At 55.2% G+C, this 17775-nt stretch overlaps 8 protein-coding genes across 9 annotated transcripts, besides 3 other annotated features; 4 read left to right on the top strand and 4 right to left on the bottom strand.

Annotated features, from left to right (window-relative positions):
- Positions 1-2103: 2103 nt before the first annotated feature.
- Positions 2104-3244, bottom strand: EKO05_0001859 (uncharacterized protein; the record flags this gene model as incomplete). 2 transcript variants are annotated; one of them, XM_059635782.1, is made up of 3 exons in its annotated part: positions 2104-2156; positions 2203-2404; positions 2456-3244. In XM_059635782.1, the coding sequence occupies 3 exons, from the start codon at positions 3242-3244 to the stop codon at positions 2104-2106; spliced, it is 1044 nt and encodes a 347-aa protein (XP_059491765.1). The 2 variants fall into 2 exon arrangements, with proteins under 2 accessions (XP_059491765.1, XP_038795327.1); XM_038942233.2 differs by having other exon boundaries at positions 2104-2404.
- Positions 3245-4326: 1082 nt separating this feature from the next.
- On the top strand, positions 4327-5160 carry EKO05_0001858 (uncharacterized protein; the record flags this gene model as incomplete). Its single annotated transcript, XM_038946800.1, has 1 exon — positions 4327-5160. One exon carries the CDS (start codon positions 4327-4329, stop codon positions 5158-5160), a length of 834 nt encoding a protein of 277 aa, XP_038795326.1.
- A 112-nt stretch (positions 5161-5272) lies between these two features.
- On the bottom strand, positions 5273-6161 carry EKO05_0001857 (DNA-directed RNA polymerase III complex subunit Rpc25; the record flags this gene model as incomplete). Its single annotated transcript, XM_038942199.1, has 3 exons — positions 5273-5374; positions 5426-5953; positions 6150-6161. The coding sequence occupies 3 exons, from the start codon at positions 6159-6161 to the stop codon at positions 5273-5275; spliced, it is 642 nt and encodes a 213-aa protein (XP_038795325.1).
- Positions 6162-6490: 329 nt separating this feature from the next.
- Positions 6491-6514: a tandem repeat.
- A 261-nt stretch (positions 6515-6775) lies between these two features.
- EKO05_0001856 (uncharacterized protein) lies at positions 6776-8155 on the top strand (the record flags this gene model as incomplete). The annotated part of the gene is made up of 1 exon (XM_038946799.2): positions 6776-8155. The coding sequence occupies one exon, from the start codon at positions 6776-6778 to the stop codon at positions 8153-8155; it is 1380 nt and encodes a 459-aa protein (XP_038795324.2).
- Positions 7044-7123: a tandem repeat.
- Positions 8156-8162: 7 nt separating the features above from the next.
- Positions 8163-8515, bottom strand: EKO05_0001855 (uncharacterized protein; the record flags this gene model as incomplete). Its single annotated transcript, XM_038942356.1, has 2 exons — positions 8163-8367; positions 8424-8515. 2 exons carry the CDS (start codon positions 8513-8515, stop codon positions 8163-8165), a joined length of 297 nt encoding a protein of 98 aa, XP_038795323.1.
- A 568-nt stretch (positions 8516-9083) lies between these two features.
- Positions 9084-9152: a tandem repeat.
- Positions 9153-9384: 232 nt separating this feature from the next.
- EKO05_0001854 (uncharacterized protein) lies at positions 9385-11850 on the top strand (the record flags this gene model as incomplete). The annotated part of the gene is made up of 2 exons (XM_038942194.1): positions 9385-11195; positions 11679-11850. 2 exons carry the CDS (start codon positions 9385-9387, stop codon positions 11848-11850), a joined length of 1983 nt encoding a protein of 660 aa, XP_038795322.1.
- An 871-nt stretch (positions 11851-12721) lies between these two features.
- EKO05_0001853 (Low-specificity L-threonine aldolase) lies at positions 12722-13966 on the bottom strand (the record flags this gene model as incomplete). Its single annotated transcript, XM_038942315.2, has 2 exons — positions 12722-13761; positions 13819-13966. 2 exons carry the CDS (start codon positions 13964-13966, stop codon positions 12722-12724), a joined length of 1188 nt encoding a protein of 395 aa, XP_038795321.2.
- A 753-nt stretch (positions 13967-14719) lies between these two features.
- On the top strand, positions 14720-16424 carry EKO05_0001852 (uncharacterized protein; the record flags this gene model as incomplete). The annotated part of the gene is made up of 4 exons (XM_038942334.2): positions 14720-14965; positions 15014-15110; positions 15157-15475; positions 15536-16424. The coding sequence occupies 4 exons, from the start codon at positions 14720-14722 to the stop codon at positions 16422-16424; spliced, it is 1551 nt and encodes a 516-aa protein (XP_038795320.2).
- Positions 16425-17775: the final 1351 nt, after the last annotated feature.

Below are 17775 nucleotides of genomic sequence, written 5' to 3'. Positions count from 1 at the left end.
TGGACTGTGAGGTGGGGGTGTTGTAGTGGTGATGGGGGTTGAAGTGGACAGACGCGGCTTGGCAGTGCCTCTAAGAGCGCTCAGACGCAATAGGTAGGTATACAGACCTGCGTCCGTTCACAGCCGGCACTTGATCGCGCGCGTCTAGACGCACGATGAATCGATGATGCGCAGTCACTCCAGCCCAGATTCCACCCGTCGGCGTATGCACACGCCCGGCCTGCGATCGATCGCGATGAGACCAGCGCGATTGTGCAATCAAATCACATGCGCTGTGCTATGCATGTCTCGTGTCGCGGTTCGATATGACGCGCTGGGGCAGGCCCATCGTGCAGAATGCGGTTCGAAGGGCTGCAGATGTGGGGCTCGCTTGCTTGCTCCACCCCCGCAACGCCACGCCCGCGTCCGCGCCCGTCTTAGCCGAAAGCGGACGTTGTTAGTGTGGGTCTGGGGATTCTTGGATGCCCGGTTGGCGTTGAGGGTTGAAGGGGACCTGCTCTTCGTTTGGACGTCGTGGTGGCGGCTGGGCTTGAGGACGGAGATACCTCTGGAACACCATTCTTTCGCTGTCGCTCGGGAGAAGAATGGCTTCACGATTTTTGCGGAGCGAGCGTATCGCAACGGAACTACAGGCCAATCTCTCACAACTCAGAAAAGGGATTGCACCATCTTGTATGATTTCGACGTTGTTGCATCGTGGATCTTAGGAAGCTATTGAAATCGAAGGATTTCAAAACTTGATATGCTCACTACTGCACTGTCACCCTTCTACGTCAATATAAGGCTTTGCAGGATACAACTGTCGATATCGTCTTTCCAGGTGTACCTTGAGCGCATCACTGCGTTTGTAAACGTGCAAGTGATTACCTCCACACACACCTCTCACTGATGACTGAAAATATACTTTTACTGTGCCCAGCATACAAGTGGCGTTGCAGGCCATGCTTACAGTGGTCGCTGGTGAATGTTGCGCCACTGTACGAACCTCACTGATTGTAGACTGAACGAATCCCGATAATCAAACACAGCTACTGATGTTTCGACTCACAAGAAGAACTCGATCTCCGTGAAGATGTTCTCGGTCCGTATCAGGGCAATGCTATGCATTCGAAGCAGTAGATTCGTCGATATCTCCGTCGTTCCTCTGTCGCTGACAGATTTCTAGGCTCGGTACGACCGTCATTATCACCTTCACATCCAGGAGACTCTGTAAAACAAGAACACTAGCTGGACCGCGATGTAGATCATAGACGCCGAAAGCAGTCTGTACTTCCATGCTGCTGCGTGTCGTACGAATGCTATACGTCCGTTCTCGGTCTTCCGAAAGTGACGGTCTCATGATTCGATGCGGTGGTGATGGTACTGCTTCTGTTATGCTGCGACGCCGACTCGCAAAATGGCGCTACAGGATTTTCAATATGTGAGTTCTTCTCAACATTGGGACGACTATGCGCTCGATGATATGGATTGTGCTGACATGATGCGTGCGAGTGGATATCCACGTTTCGTTGAGGACAAGGTGCTCCAACCGGCTGTGTCGTCCGTGGCTGATGTGAAGGGACAACAGAATGGGGTTCGAGTACCATGATGGTCACTGTGCAACACACATTGAGTCCAGCTTCTCCGTCCTCAAAGGTGTTCAACGAACATTTCACTCAGCGACGCTACCATGACATGCGCTACGTCGGCTGCCAGATTCGTGCTTCCTCGTTCGCGGGTACCAGCAGGCAGTACTGGATGTCTTTGATCCTTGAAGCGTTGAAGACGACTGCATCTTGGTCCATACTGGTGTGCAACTGCGTGCTGGATACACTATAATCGCAATCTAGACGTGCAACCTAGCATGCAATTACCCATTTTCATCATATGAGTGGAAGGTAGTCTCGAAATCAGGCATTCTAGTAGCCATCAAGCTGTGCGCAAGGCTGTTCATGTGTTAAACCCCATCACATTAGGGCGGAATGAGTGAGCTAGAATCGAGAGCGCGGAGGTACCAGTTTCGAGCTCCGATGGAACGGCCTTGTTACACAGGGTTCTCTGAATTGGTGTTTTCGGTTTACTTCTATCATCTTCTCAGAGTACAGCAACGTCCTCTTCACAGCCTCATAGTTTGGACTTTACCTCCTCAGGCTTCGCAACCTCGACCATGGTTTTTCCTGTGGAAGTCAGTATTGGAACTTGATTCGAATAGAAATTGCTTGCCTGTGTTCTTGCCCTCGAACAGCCCTACTAGCGCACTCTCTGCTTGCGAGATACCGCCTTTGATGACTGTCTCTTTCCTCTTCAACTTGCCCTCCGACAGCCATTGAGCGAGCTCTTTTCTCGCAGCAGCATACTTGTCCGCGTAATCAAAAACAACAAAGCCCTGCATGCGGATGCGCATGGAGATGATCATGAGGTAGTTCTACCGCTGTCAGCTTTCTTGCGCAGTCACGTGACCGTCGATTGTACGTACTGTAGGACCTTGAGGCTTCTTCTTGTTGTACTCGCTGATAGCACCACACATTACGAAGCGGGCGAACGGCTTTGCCCGTGCGAGTGCCATATCGAGGATCTCTCCACCGACGTTGTCAAAGTAGACGTCGATGAGACCCTTCGTTGCTGCCCTGAACTTGTCCTTGAACTGTGGGTCTTTGTAGTTCAGTGCCTCATCGAAACCTAGCTCTTCCTTCAGCCAAGACACCTTGCTGTCCTCACCAGCAAGACCAAGCACCTTCGCGCCCTTCAGCTTTGCAATCTGGCCAACAACGCTGCCTGTTGCGCCAGCGGCGCCAGACACCACAACGAAGTCACCAGCCTTGACCTGACCGACCTCCATGATACCGAAGTACGCCGTCAAGCCGGTCATACCCAAGCAACCCAGCGCGTCTGTCGGCACAGCACCATGTGGCAGATCCAGGAGCTCAACGTCCTTCTCGTTCAGGACTGCATACTCGGACCACCCGCACATGCCACTCGCGTACGTGCCCACGGGGAACTTCTTACTCTTCGACGCAACAATCAGACCGATACCGCTGCCGCGCATCACAGCACCGATCTTGACGGGCGGGATGTAGGATCGCGTGGGGTTCAGCCAGCCGCGCATGGCGGGATCTAAACTCAGGTAGAGCGTCTGGAAGAGGACCTCGCCGTTCTGGAGGTCGCCTGCTGAAGGCACCGATTGCTGCTTTGTCTCGAAGGTCTTGCCTGCGATGATAGCATCCTGCGGCCTCTCCTTGAGGTGGACAGATGTGTAGGATGGCATTTTGATGTGATTCGAGATGGACGCACGTGTGTTGTTGATGGCCTCGAGCGGTTCTACTTTGCCGAGTTTGAACGTCGCGTGAGGAGAGGTCGAAGTGGAAGGTGTCGGTAGGATAGGCAAGCCGAGGAGACTTGCGACTTAAGAAGATACTTTCTAGGTTTCGGTCGTATCTGCACAGATTGCGTTACTCGTCCGGCGCCGCCGTTTGTGGGGTTGAATCGCGGAGAAGTTGAGCCTCGGAGGCCTCGGTACGGCGCTACTGCCCGATTGGGACAACTACTCGGTGAATGCTTACTCGATCCATCTTCTCCTTCAACAACGACAGTACAGCATCAGCGTCCTCAGATCCTCGATGAGCGTGCGGGCATATGTTGGGGGTGTCAATGATGTTATTGGGAGGGGTCTAAACTTGAGGAACAGGTCGTGCGACAAGCCATTCAGCATCATTGATCTTGCCTTCCACGTACGTGTGTAGCACGAGTAAATATTCTAACGCTTCGTAATTGAAGGGCACTTCAATCGCTGCAGTATTTTACCGTTAGACAAGAGCTGGACGACTAATCGTCGGCGTAAAACAACTGTCACAGTCCACACCGCCGCATGTCACGCGTCCAGACAGCGCACTATCTTTGCATACTGACTTGCACCTTCTCTCATCTCGATGACTAAACGAGCAGGTACCGACAGATTGAAACATCACTCGACCAGTCACGGAGATGGATCTGGTATCGAAGCAGGGTTTTCGTGGTCACCATGTTTTGAAACACACTCTTCTGAAACACCTTATGGAAACATGTATAGTGCGAGCGACCTTCTACGAGCTGCATCGCCGCTCCGCTCCACAGTGCTCGGAAGTCGATGAATTGAAGGACGGTGGTGAAGAAATGAGATGGAATGAGCATATAGACAATCACGGGTCCATCAGGTCATTCTGGTTGGAGAAACTCACTCACTCGTTCAACATCCACGCTCGTTCAATCCACGCAAGTGTTTTAAACAGCAACACTCTTTTGAAGCAGTGTACAAACACACGTTCAGACACGCATTCGTCACTCGTTTAAAAAACACACAGCAAACCCAGCATGGACGGCCTAACATTCTTCAACCTGACCAGCACCATCATGGCCGCCATCGCCAGCTACCGCCCACCGCACAACACCATCGCGATCTCGTTAGCCACACGCCAAGTCTCGGGAACAGGTCCATACGCCCCCAAAACAACGAGCTCCCCTCTCCTCCCCTCCCACACAATCTACCAGCCAAGCAACCTCTCCGGGGCGACAGAATCAACACCAGTCATAATCTGGGGCAACAACGCCTGCACCTCTACTGCAAGCGACCCTTACAAAGACCTGAACGAAGAGCTAGCATCCTGGGGCGCCATGGTCTTCGCATGCGGACCCTCGGCCCCCGTGCTGTCGCTCCTAGAATCCCACGCGTCGTTCGAGAACATCGACACGGCGAAGTTAGGCATGCTAGGCACCAGCTGCGAGAGCAGCGCATTGTATGCCGCAGCGGAGAACCCGCTTGTCCTCTCCCTCGCGGTCCTGGATGTGAAGCCTGCGGTTTCGAGCGCGGAGACGCGCGCACTGGCTGCTAATGCGACGAAGCCTGTTTTCTGGTTCTCGGCTGGTGCGGCGGGGTTTGCGCCGCTGGATCGGAATAGGGGGGGAGCGAGGGCGGATTTTGACGCTGTGGCTAGAGGTGTGCCGGCTTGGTATGGGGCGTTGCCCGGCGCGGATGGGGAGGTGCTGGATGAAGGGAGTGCGGGGAAGATGGGCAGGGCGGGCAGGTTTTGGGCGCAGTGGATGGTGGAAGGGAATCAGACGGCGAGTGGGTTCTTTGTGGATGCGGCGGGGGCGGAGAGTGAGGGGTGGACGGTGGCGAGGAAGGGGATGGATGTGCTTGTGTTGTGAGCGAGGTGTGATGCTTGATGATACCGGATCGGGATCTGTGATGAGGCGTGGATGATGTTGTTTTGAGTGCGCACGTTGATGTCGTGGTGTTGAGGCCTGCCTTTGCTGGAATTCACTCTTCTTCCATCTCGACGTCCCCGTCTTCGCCTTCCTCTTCCTCTTCCTGTTCACCCCACCAGAGTGTTGGTCCTAGACCTGCCTGGTTCATTGAGCCCTAGTATCAAGTCAGTCAACCAGCCTGTCGCAATGAGTGGGTCAGACCTACAATCACCCTCCAAGCCGTTCCCCTCTCGTCAACAATCTCGTTGTTCTCGTTCCTCTGCTCAATCGTCGGCCTCTGGTCGATCCACTCTTCCTGCTCAACCCTAAACAGCACAGGCTCTCCCTTGTCTAGAAACAGCTCGGTGCCATCCGAGTTCCACACCCACACGTTCTCCGCCTGATTGAAGCTCGAGTTCTCAAAGAGATTCTGATACGGGACGAAGATTTCACTTGTGAAGTCCAAATCAATCACAATACCCTCTGGATTCGAGCTCTTGATTCGTCCGTAGATGATCTCGCCGCGGAAAGGGCGGAAGACGGCCAGGCGGAACTCAGCGTTGATGTTGACGAGGCCCGTGCCGTGGCCGATGAGACCTTCTGTGGCGGAAAGCAGGTCCCATAGCGCAATGCAGAGACCGACGCCGGGAACGATCTTGTTGCTGTATTTGTCGTTGATGGCGTCTTTGATGGTCTGGGCGGAGGGTTTGCCGAAGTCCTGGGGTTTGAGCTGGATCAGGTCTTGTATCGTGCTCTGTGGAGGTGTTAGCATGGGTGAAAAGCCTTGATCCCGGACAAGATCTCGCAAGAAAATGAATGGAGCCAACAAAACAAATGCTCTGCAGGGAGAGATTCGTTCAGAAAGTTCAAAAGAAGCACTAAATCAGATTGCGACAGACGGCATCGAGACTTGTGCGCTGCGCGTTGCTGCTACATGAGCCACTACTTACAAGAATGAACATGATAGCGACGGTCGAGGCTTCATGCTATGTTTCTCGAACGAGGGAAGATTCGGCGTTATGTCACCTAAACATTTCGGTGGTGACTGAGAAATGTGAGAGCTCGATCGGCGAATGACGGTTCTTTCCCGCCGCAGAGCGCGCTAGCACTATCGATAAGCTTTTCTTGCAGCTGCGGACTCCCGGCGCGTCTCGATTCTTACAGCGAGCTTTCCCTTCCGTCACTGTTCTGTCTCTGTCCACCTATTGCCGAGAGCGTAGCATGTGAGAATGCTCGTCGCTGAAGTGTCTCACTTCACACAACACTGCACGGAATGACGTCGTTCAAATTCCCGCCGCCTCCTCCGCCGCCGCCGAGAGCTGCTACCAACGACGCTCAACCGAGCTACTCGAGCCAACGAAGCGGACCCAGCCAAGGCAGAGGTGGGGACAGAGGACGAGGAAGTGAGCGGGGAAGAGGGCGCGGCGGCCACTCAAGAGGAGGGAGTAACTTGGGAGGACAGGCCCAGGCACGTGGCAACGCACATGGGGGGAGAGGAGGCCCAAGAGGAGGAGGCTATCAAAGTAACTATGGCGGGAATGCGCAACAACAGCACCCGCCTGCACCGTCTACGAACATGCCAAGTAATCACGCCGCATTCGGCATTCAATCCCAACACGGAGGACAAATGCAGTCGCAGATGAACCCGCAAGCCTTTGCGCAGGCCATGTCCTTCATGTCTACACCAGCGGGCATGCAGTCCATGAATGCATTTGCGAGCCACATGTCCTCGACAACGAATGGCGCTCCCCAATACCCACAATCGCCTCCAGCTCAGCCAGTCCAAGTAGCACCACGCTTCTCGCCCGGGCCGCAGGCAGGCCAGAAGCGTAAACGCCCCGAGCACAACAACAACAACAACAACAACAACAACAACAACAACAACAACAACAACAACAACAACAACAACAACAACAACAACAACCATGCGCCGCCACCCCCACAAAAGAAGCCACAATCAGGCTCCAAGCCACCGCGAGCCAAGGCTGCGGTGCCTCCCCCCGTACCGAGCTTTGGCTTCTCGCTACCGGCCCCTTCAGCACAATCGACGGCGAGTGCAAAGCACGACCAGAGGAAACGCAAGGTGAACTTGGGCCTCAGCGAGCAGAGTGTCATGGATGAGAGCAGCGAGGAAGAGGAGGTGGACGAAGAAGCGGCGTTTGCAGAGAAGGTCAAGATAGAGGGCGTCGCGTTTGAGCACAACGGGGAGATGATTTCTTTGCAGACGGCAGCAGACGTGCAGTCGTACATCAGAGACCGAAGGAGAAACTTCCCCACGCGCCAGAGGGCTGCTGAGAAGGCTCGGGAAGCTGCGGCAAAACGCGAGCATGAGCTTGAGTTCCTGCATAGAGTTCAGGGCAAGCCAAGGAAGGTCGCGACTACAGATGCACCATCGAAACCACCGAAACCACCGAAGCCTGTGCGGAAAGTCAAGGAAGTAGACCAGGGAAAGCAAGAGGAACTCGCAGCCTTGCGGAAGAGGCTTCATGAAAGCATGATGAAGAAACAGCAAGCGCCACCAACTAACCTGCTCGGCCTCGGCTACGAAAGCGAGACCGAGTCAGATGCTGAGAGCTCTGTCTTGTCTGAGTCGTCTGTGGTGTCTTCCTCTGAAGAGGCCTCGGACTCTGGCTCGGACGAAGAGGACAGCGACAGCGACGCAGCGCCCGAGCCAGCGTCGAGCAAGGCCGGCCCACCACCTGTTGCCGTACCGCCGCCTGCGCCCGTCGCGGCACCAGCCAGCCAAGTCTGTCGCAACTGGGCCAAGGACGGGAGGTGCAGGTTTGGGAAGGGTTGTCGGTGGGCGCATCCTCCGCAGGACAAGGGCTCCGGCAAGAGCCAAGGGACGAAGAAGATGGGGCTGTTTGAGAAGATGGTGGAACAGGAGCTGGAGAAGGCGGACAGGATGGCGCTGGACGCCATCAAGTATCTTGGTCAGAATGGGTTTCTAGGGTGAGGCGGTGCTATCCTTCTCCAATGACATAGGTACAGCCGTCTTTGCCAACCCATACTTCGTGCTTCTTCCCCGCGTCCACGTCCCACCGCTCGCCGACAGCAAGCGTTTCCTTCTTCGCGTTTGCATCATCAGGGTACCGCATGGTCAGCGAACCATCCAGGATCAGATGCGTGGTCTTTCCACTGTGTTTGTGCGCCGGGTAGTGGGCGTTTCTGGCAGTGTGGCGTCAGCTCACCCACGGGCCGCATGTCACAAGGCACGAGCTTACGGGCCGTCGGTCCAGGTGAATACGTGATTGAAGCCCCAGGACCGGACTTCTGCCTCTGCCTCTGCTTCTGCTTCTCTGCGTGACTTTGGCATGGTGGTTGCAGTGCGAAAGTGTCATGGGCGAGCACGACGTTTGGTGCCACTCGGGTGGCGGTGGGATCCACGCCTCGCGCCTAGCCTGGACCCTGAAGCCAATGTGACGTCGACGCCGAGCTGTCAACACACAACCAAACAATGCAGAATCAGGGCGGTGGTGATGACAAACATCATCACGGTAGCAGCAGGTGAAGACAAACCGGCATTGCACCCATCTCCCACGGCCGCCATGCTGCGATGGGTCGATCACGCGGGTATGCGGCCGCCAAGTTCTTCTGACTGTTTGGGAGTGGAGTGGAGGGGGGTAGACCGCCTACTTCAACGTGCACGCGGCGGTCCGCACTTGACGCTTGGCTGCCTCAGGCACCTCCCCTTGGCTTTCAGACCCTACGGCGTGTGCGCGAAGCTGCCAGGCCAGTCTGTAGTAATCTCGCTGTAAGACAGAATCCTCTGCTCATTGTGATCTGCAGCGTTTCAGGAGCAGGTGGCTGTGGAAGGAAGCACTGACGTGTATAAGCAGAGCTGAGCTGTTCTCCCACCTGTCTTTTGTCTCCCACCTCCACTGCCCTACGCCCTTCACCCGTACACCGACTGCACGTCGACTCCACTGCCCTACACCCTCCACCCGTACACCGACTGCACGTCGACTCCAGCTTGGCCCCTGACCCTCGCAATATTGAAGCCGCCTCACAATATTGAAGCCGCCCTCACAACATCGAAGCCGCCCTCACAACATCGAAGCCGCCCTCACAACATCGAAGCCGCCCTCACAATATTGAAGCCGCCCTCACAACATCGAGGCTGTCCTCACAACATCGAGGCCGTCCTCACAACATCGAAGTCGCCCTCACAACATCGAAGCCAAAATGGCATCAAAAGACCACAAGCTGGGCGTCCCCGAGACGGACCAACCACAGCTCCAGGCGGGTGGAGGCACGGCGGCAGCAGCCACCAAGGCACGCGAGGTCGACAGCCTGTCTCCACTCGTCGTCAAGTATCTCCGTGCCATGTACGACGAGCTCTCGACGCGATACAACCTCGCAACGCCAGAAGGTCAGATCCAGTGGCTGACACGAGAGCAACAATGCTCGGGAGAGGATGCACACCTGCTGCACGACGGCTCCTTCTCCCACTTCGCCGACTACTTCCTCTCGGGCTCAGCAAACGTCATGGGCCCTCCTCCGCCCATCGACGAGTCGCACCCCATCTCCAACTACTTCATCTCCTCCAGTCACAACACGTACCTGACGGGCAACCAGCTGTCGAGCGAGTCGAGCACCGATGCATACAAGAACGTGCTGATGAGAGGCTGCCGCTGCGTCGAGATCGACGTGTGGGATGGCGAGCCGCCCTCGAGCTCGAGCTCCGAGGATGAAGCCGAACGCGTGGGACAGAAAAAGGTCCGCAAGGAGAAGTCAAAGCTAGGCATCCGCGAGAGGCTGGCCATCCGACTCCGTGGGAAGTCGGCCGCCAAGCAAGACGAGCCGAACAAGGACGAGGCGCCTGCGTACCACGGAGAGGAGAGGGTCACGCCCTGGAAGTCCGACGTGACGTACAGAGCTGAGCCCAAGGTCTACCACGGCTACACCCTGACGAGCGAGATGACGTTCCGCGAAGTGTGCGCGACGATCCGGGACTACGCGTTCGCAGCATCCAACCTGCCACTCATCGTCAGTCTGGAGGTCCATGCCAGCCCGGAGCAGCAGGAGATCATGGTCGAGCTCATGACCGAGTACTGGAGGAACATGCTAGTCGATCTTCCTCTCGACCCTTCGCAGACCGCCGAGACCACAAGCCTGCCAACGCTGAAAGAGCTAGAGTGCAAGATCCTCGTCAAGGTGAAGCGTGGCCACACCAAACCCACAGCCGCTCCAGCAAACCCAACAACGCTCCAAGCGCCGGCTCCAGAGCTGCAAAAGACCACTAGTGCAGACTCGGTGGTATCTTCGGCATCAGACGACGAGCTGCCTGACGGCCAGAAGAAGCCACCGAAAACAAAGGTCATTGAATCTCTGGCCAGACTTGGTGTCTACTGTGGAGGCTACTCGTACAAGAGCCTGGCCGCACCCGAAGCCAGCATACCGACCCACGTCTTCTCCCTCTCCGAGAAGACGCTTATGGAAGTCCACGAGACCGACCCCGAGGCCCTCTTCCACCACAACAAGCACTTCTTCATGCGCGCCTACCCCAAAGGCCTCCGCATCAACTCCGGCAACCTCAACCCCTCCGTCTTCTGGCGTGCCGGCGTGCAAATCGTCGCCCTCAACTGGCAGCGCTGGGACGGCGGCATGATGCAGAACGAAGCCATGTTTGCCGGCACAGGCGGCTGGGTCCTCAAGCCGGAAGGATACCGCAGCATCAGCGAGGCCGCTACGCAGAAGCACGCCATCGCACATCACAGCCTCGATCTCAGCATTGAGTTCCTGGCGGGTCAGAACATTCCTCTGCCGCCCGAAGAGGACAAGCCAAGTGACTTCAAGCCGTACATCAAGGTCGAGTTACACGTTGAGAAGTTCGAAGAGCGCGAGGCGCAGCCGATTCCTGGCGACGGGAGGGGAAGCAAGGCCGAGTACAAGAAGAAAACTCGAACGTACAGGACTACGGATCCTGACTTTGGGCGGGAAGTCGTCAGCTTCAACGGTGTGTACGGAGTCACGGAAGAGTTGACCTTCGTTAGGTGAGTACCCGCTCCCTTGTTTCCTTCCTGCCCATTACCGCGTTTTTCCAAAGACGATGCACATGTCGCACCCACCCAATCTGGCAGCGTGCGTCAGGATGCAGTTCCCGGCGTCCCATGCGCGCGCCAGAACAGGTCGACCTGCTTGCTCAAGTGGGAAGTCGGTAACACAAGCCGCGATCGGACGACCAGGAAGATGCGATGCAGGGGTGATGCATGTCGTTGTTCCTGTTTTGGTACCGATGGTCTCGTCGCTTTCTCGCTTCTGGAAATCGCAGTAGGATTGAGGGCTTTGCTTTTCACGCTCTGTCATGCTCCTTCGTCTCCACATGGCTGCTGCAGGCCACCCACTTCTGGCCCTTGCGCCGGAATGCCCTTCCCGCCTCTCTAATTTGTTGCTCACTTCTTGTCTCTCCTGCATTCGCTACCAACTCCTGCTATCTTGCACTACCCCGTTCAAGAAGATGCTAATCTTGTACGCAGGATCAAGGTCATGGACGACGAGCGGCTCTCCGATGACCTCGCAGCCTGGGCGTGTTTCCGGCTCGACCGCTTGCAGCCGGGTCTGCGCATCCTTCATCTGTACGACAGCAACGGTGTGATCACAAAGGGCGTACTGCTGGTCAGGATCGGCAAGACGGTTAGTCGGGCGTGACGTTCTTCGTAGCAACCATCCTTCAGCATGTCTGGCCTGCATACAGCATCAGCCTCGACAATATCTTGTGGTAGCAAGAAACGAGTCGGTGGCCGACATGCTGATGCCAACGCAGCTCTTCCCCACCGGTCGCCGGATGACTCGCCGCACAGCGTTTCGCCACGACTCTCACCGCCGCTAGCAGCGTCATCGCAGGCCGCTGCATACTCAGCGTAGTCTGCAAGAACACTCTCGGCTTCTTTTGCGCCACACGGAGGACGGTCATGTTTCTAGCTAGATAGATTTTGGTTCCAGCGTTGAAGCGTTGAGTGTTAAGCGTTGAGTGTTAAGCGTTGAGTGTTAAGCGTTGAGTGTTAAGCGTTGAGTGTTAAGCGTTGAGTGTTAAGCGTTGAGTGTTAAGCGTTAAGCGTTGAGTGTTGAGCGTTAAGCGTTTAGTGTTGAGCGTTGTAGTGTCATAGGCGTAGCGTACATAGCAGGTCTATTCTCCATCCACACTATCAATACACGCAGTTCAACCCAATACGCAGACTCTGTGTAATAGAATGCTAGTGTACAACATGTGCATAACTCTACTTACTACTACTTAACATATTGTAGTTATAAGCCATAAACGTAGCTAAGTAGATTAGGAGTTTTTATAGTATTCTAAGTGTTGTAGTATTAGGGTTTTATAGGTTTATTCCACCAAGTATTGAGTATCTACATCGTAGTGTGAAAGGCTTGTGTTAGCTTCTTAGGGTTCTTTCCAACTACACCAACAGTCGATGCGTCGGTTTGCACTGCAAACACGTAGATATTGTAGCGCGTTCGATTGCTCTTATACGAAACTAGGTCATAGAGTCCCGGATATCAGATTGAAAAGACTCCTCAACTATGACTTGTCTTTGCGCTCAGCAGCACGTGACATGACAATGTCAAATGCCCGTCCTAACCGGTGTATAGCTTCGGCTGCAATTTGGTGGTGCAGTACTATCCGGGGACCATCCAAGCTGATGCCTTGACTCTTGCCAATGTCATTCCATTCCTCACTTGAAATCCCCAACACCCGAAGATCAATCCACACTTGGTTGGTCTCAATGTCTTTGGTGAGCTTACCGCCCCTGCTCTGCCACATCTCTCCCACCTGCTTGGCGGCTCGATGGACCTCTCTGAGCTTCCCTGCGTCGCCATGTTCACCAGGGCCAAACTGCTCTTCCACGGCGACTCTTGCAGCGGCACTCAGAACGCCTGCCTGCCTCATACCGCCTCCGATGCTCTTTCTTATCCATCTGGCTTGTGCAATGTGCTCGCTGTTGCCAAGCAGCATGGCTCCCATCGGGGCCCCCAGGTTTTTGCTAAAGTCTACAGTGACGGTGTCGACAAGTTGACAATACGTCCGCAGACTCCCCGCCCCTGCAGCCACGGCTTCGAAGAGCCTTGCGCCGTCTAGGTGGATTTTTACGCCGTTTTTACGCGCCCATCGGCTGATCTTGATCATCTCAGAGAGCGGTACGATGCACCCCCCGATCGTGTTCTCCAAAGCGATGACCCGTGTCGGGCACCTGTGAACATTGTCCGAGAGCACAGCGCTGGCCTCGATGTCCTCCACTGTCAGATACTTCCCATTCGAGGGCACAACTGCTTGTACCATCGCGCCGCTCATGAACGCCGGACCTCCAGCTTCGTGGGTGAGGATGTGAGCCCGGGCGTCCGCGAGAATCGCGTGAGGGGGCTGCGTTAAGAGGGTGCGTAGGGCTAGCTGGTTGGCCATTGTTCCCGTGATGACGAAGAGACCGGCCGCTTGACCGCACCTCGCGGCCATGTCGGACTCGAGATCCATGGTAGTGGTGTCCTCGCGGAAAACATCGTCTCGGAGTGTGGTGTTCACAATCGCGGCTAGCATCCGTAGGGAGGGCGTCGTGACTACATCGCCTGTGAGTGGAAATGAGTATTGCATACATCATGGCTATAGTCTTGCTGGAAACATACTCCTGAAATCGCTTACTGCTGGGCCTGCCGAGTTCCACGCGATGAACTCGGTGTGGTCCTTTAGAAGCTGTTCTATTGCATCTTCTTTGCGTGATTGCTTGTGAGATCGAAGGTCTCGAGAATCTTGCATTGCATTTGTCTCGTCCATTGCAGGCTCCGCAAACGTTTTCTGTATTTGAAAAGTGTCATGAACGACAACTGGGTGTTGCTGCAGCGTATCGCTTCGTCCTGGGTCTAGAAGCAGCATTGTGATGAGCGTGATTAGCTTGGTATTTCCTCGCTCCAGATCCCCCGCTCAAACCCTGAGGTACACGGGTGAGCGACATATCAATTTATATCATCCTGTAGACTTTCAGTATGGAGAAGCGTGGTGCAGGAGGATACAGACCACTTACGATGGTGCTTATTTGAGGACCTGCGCCGTACATGGCCTGCCCACCAATCGTCCCTTCTTTAGACATTCTTAGCGCTTATCTCACCAGTCAGCCGCCCTACATAGCTTTATTGAACAGCATGCATTATCTTTACAATAGCCTGCTCGGCATAAGTCTTAGTAGTACCCGTACCTCAGTTTGGCTCTGCGGAGACGGGAGCGCGCAGAACGAGGCTGTGGTAGTCCAACAACTGACTAAGCTTACCAATGAACACTCTGGAAACTGTGCGACCGGGCGACAGTGCTTGTACTACCTTCTCAAAACGCGACAAGCGACTTTCCCAGCCTGAGTCTAGGTAGTGGGTCGACTGCCAGTCCCGATATCATGCTCTGCTACCCAACGGCACTTGTCGTGCATGAAACGAGAAAGACTGCTTCGTTAAAAGGGAAATACACCCCTATGTAACCTCAACATCATACCGTCACAGTCTTCCCTGTGCTTCCTCACGAGATAGCATCATGCTCATCATGGATTCCGACAAGCCAGACAGCATAAGCACCGCCATCGACGAGTCGGGACTACGCAGAACAGCATCCAACCACGTAGAATGGCAAAAAGACCACACCCAGTATCCCCGAAACTGGTCGTCATACCGAAAATGCTACGACGCGACCATGATCGTTTTCTTCGAGTTTTACACGTTGAGTTCAGCCCCGTTTCTGTCACATGACATGCCACTGATGGAGTGTAGAACCGTAATCAGCACTACCGGGGTACACAGACCGTCAGTTTGTTCGTGTGAATGTAGCTGACTCCGTCAGCCCTCTGCTGCTACTGCGGCCATGCAAGAGTACCATCTCACCCGGGGAGTGGCTTTGGTTGCGTTTGTGTTCATGCAAGTGCAGTCTTACCGTACCTGTACGTATAGGGGGGCCCCAATTGACTCTCTAAAGGTACCAAATAGGGCAAGCCATCGGGGGCCTCCTAGTACCGCCCTTTTCTGAATCGTTTGGGCGACGGAAACCCTACCTTTACTCGTGCGCGGCGTTTAGCATTGGCTCGCTCATCACGGGAGTTGTGCCTTCAGCAGCCGGCGTATTCGTCGGTCGCTTCATGTGTGGGTTTGCTTCTGCGGCACCATCGGTCGTCATCGCTGGGAGTGTGCAGGACCTGTACGCGGGCACACATCGTGTGTGGATGATACTGGTCTGGAACAGCACAACCACCCTTGGCCTTACCATTGGCCCCGTTTACGGAGCCTACTTGGCGGATACGATAGGTTGGTGAGTAGTGCAAGCTATCCAACTCGAAGCGTTGTGTGGAGTGCTGAGCAAGAATACTAGGCGCTGGATATACTATACTTCAGCCATGGTCACCACCGTACTGCTTCTACTACTCTTCATGATCCGCGAAAGCCGATCAACGAAACTGCTATCACAAAAGATCGGCGAGTTAGAGAAAGAGTACCACGAGAAGTTGGAGTCGCGCCACAACCCCGACGCTGTCCCGAACGCGCGTGCGCTGGTGGAACTGGTCCTCCTACGACCAGCACGTCTCGTCGCCACAGAACCCATCGTGGTGCTGGTTTCTCTCTTGAGCGCCACATCATGGGGCTTGGTATACCTCTTCACAGAATCCCTCTCCGTTGTCTACTCGCTCTACGGCTGGTCCGAAACAACGACGTCACTAGCATTCATCGCCATTGCGCTGGGGATCCCGCTCAGCATCCTGCCTCGGATGTGGGAGGTCCGCCAGAGCAAGCAAAAAAAGCTGCGCAATCAGCGAACAAACCCGGAAGACAAAATCTACGGCTTCGTCATCGCAGCACCCGTGCTAGCATGCAGCTTGTGGCTGTTTTCCTGGACGATCCCCCCACGAGCGCACACCCATTGGGCCGTGTCCATGACCGGCCTCGTCGGCATAGGATTCGCGGCGAACGAGTTTGCCTACACGCTGAGCGGCTACCTGGCCGACTCGTACACCATCTACGCCTCCTCGGGTCTCGCGGGTCTTGCCTTCTTCCGCGCACTGGTCTCGGGCCTCATGCCTCTCTTCGCGTATCCCATGTTCTCAGAACTCGGGGGTAATGTCGCGGGCTCCATCCTGGCGGCTGTCGCTACCGTCTTCTGCATAACGCCGTATGTGTTTTTGAGGTACGGAGGGCCGTTGAGAGAAAGGAGCCGGTTTGCAAGGTACAGCGCCGAGATCAACGAACAGTATGGCGATGAATGACGTGGGGCTTTGTTGTGCAGAGGGAAGACTTGGAGTTAGCTAGGCTCAGCATGGTATGTTTGTTGAAGTTTCCAGAACAGAAGAAGCGGTTATATGTTGTATCGTTTCTAGCATCTGCATTGGAACAGTATCGGCCGATCCGTAGAAAGGCTCTGACTGGCGCTGCTTGAACTATTCTGGGCTAGCACTTTTTGTATGGAAAAGGTCATATTGGCTTCTTCTAGCCAGACAGCACCTCAGCCACACAGCACCTCAGCGATTTTTTCCCCTTGCGTACGAGCAGCTCTTGCTGCTGTATGTTTCAATCTTGTGATGGCATGGTAAGACAACGGGAGTAGGACTAGTAGAGTGTCCTCGCCTCAGGTGCAACGACGCGCCTCGAAGTCCCGCAAGCATGGTTCACCACCGGCATCTCTGTGCGGCGAAGTTGCCACCTCAACGATAAGGTCAAGGCATCAACACGACCACGGATTCTCCCTCGGTTCAGCTAAACCAGCCCTTGGAAGCATATCAGCTGTGAGTTTAGTTGCCGTCTCTTGCACAACACACCGGCACTGAGGAGTTCGTCACAACACCACCTCGCCCTCTCCGTCACGGCGCCATCCCACGCAGCCCCGCCTGCGCTGATACAACGTCAGACGCAGTAGGTCGTATCAGGAACTTCCGGAGCAGAGCGGCCGGCGCTAGCATCTCTCTCCCGTCGACTGGGCATTCAGCCCCGCGTGGCACTGCCTGGTCTGGAAGGGCGGCAGCTCACTTGCAGCCAGGGAAGGTGGGTTGACGGCGGTAGTTCCGCTTGCGATGGATTTGCGTGGACTAGAAGCTTTCGAAACATCTACGGCCTGTGGGTTCTACGGTGTGACTAGGGTTAAGGCTGGGAACAGATGCTTCGTTGCTTCGAGGAGGTATTGTGGATTTCGTTCGAGCTGATGTAGTTGGTTGCGACAAGCGCGTTGGTTTACAATGTTCAATGAGATGAGGCAACTGCAATCGACGTTGCCGCCTTGGTCTGTGATGCTTCAACGGCCTAGCGTTCGGCCTTGAGCAGGTCCAATCTCTCCGGAAACACTCACCAATGTTGACGTTAACAAGTTCAACAATCTCCTACACCGATGCAATACTCCAGCCTCTGCTTTCCCACTACAGGGCTCTTAGCCCATCACCTTACAAAGCGATACAGATACCAACGCGACCACTGACCGACACAACACACCGCCGACAGCGGAGTGCACGACATTCAAAGCGCTAACTCCACCCCCCCCCCCCCCCTCCGTCCCACGCAGCGGTGAGGAATCAAGCGACTTGACGGATGAATCCACGACGGAAGCTACGGCACCGAACTGGAATACGA

Source organism: Ascochyta rabiei, chromosome 3 (assembly GCF_004011695.2).
Source record: "Ascochyta rabiei chromosome 3, complete sequence".
NCBI classification, from domain to species: Eukaryota; Fungi; Ascomycota; class Dothideomycetes; order Pleosporales; family Didymellaceae; genus Ascochyta; species Ascochyta rabiei.
This window is presented reverse-complemented; position numbering and strand designations above follow the sequence as displayed.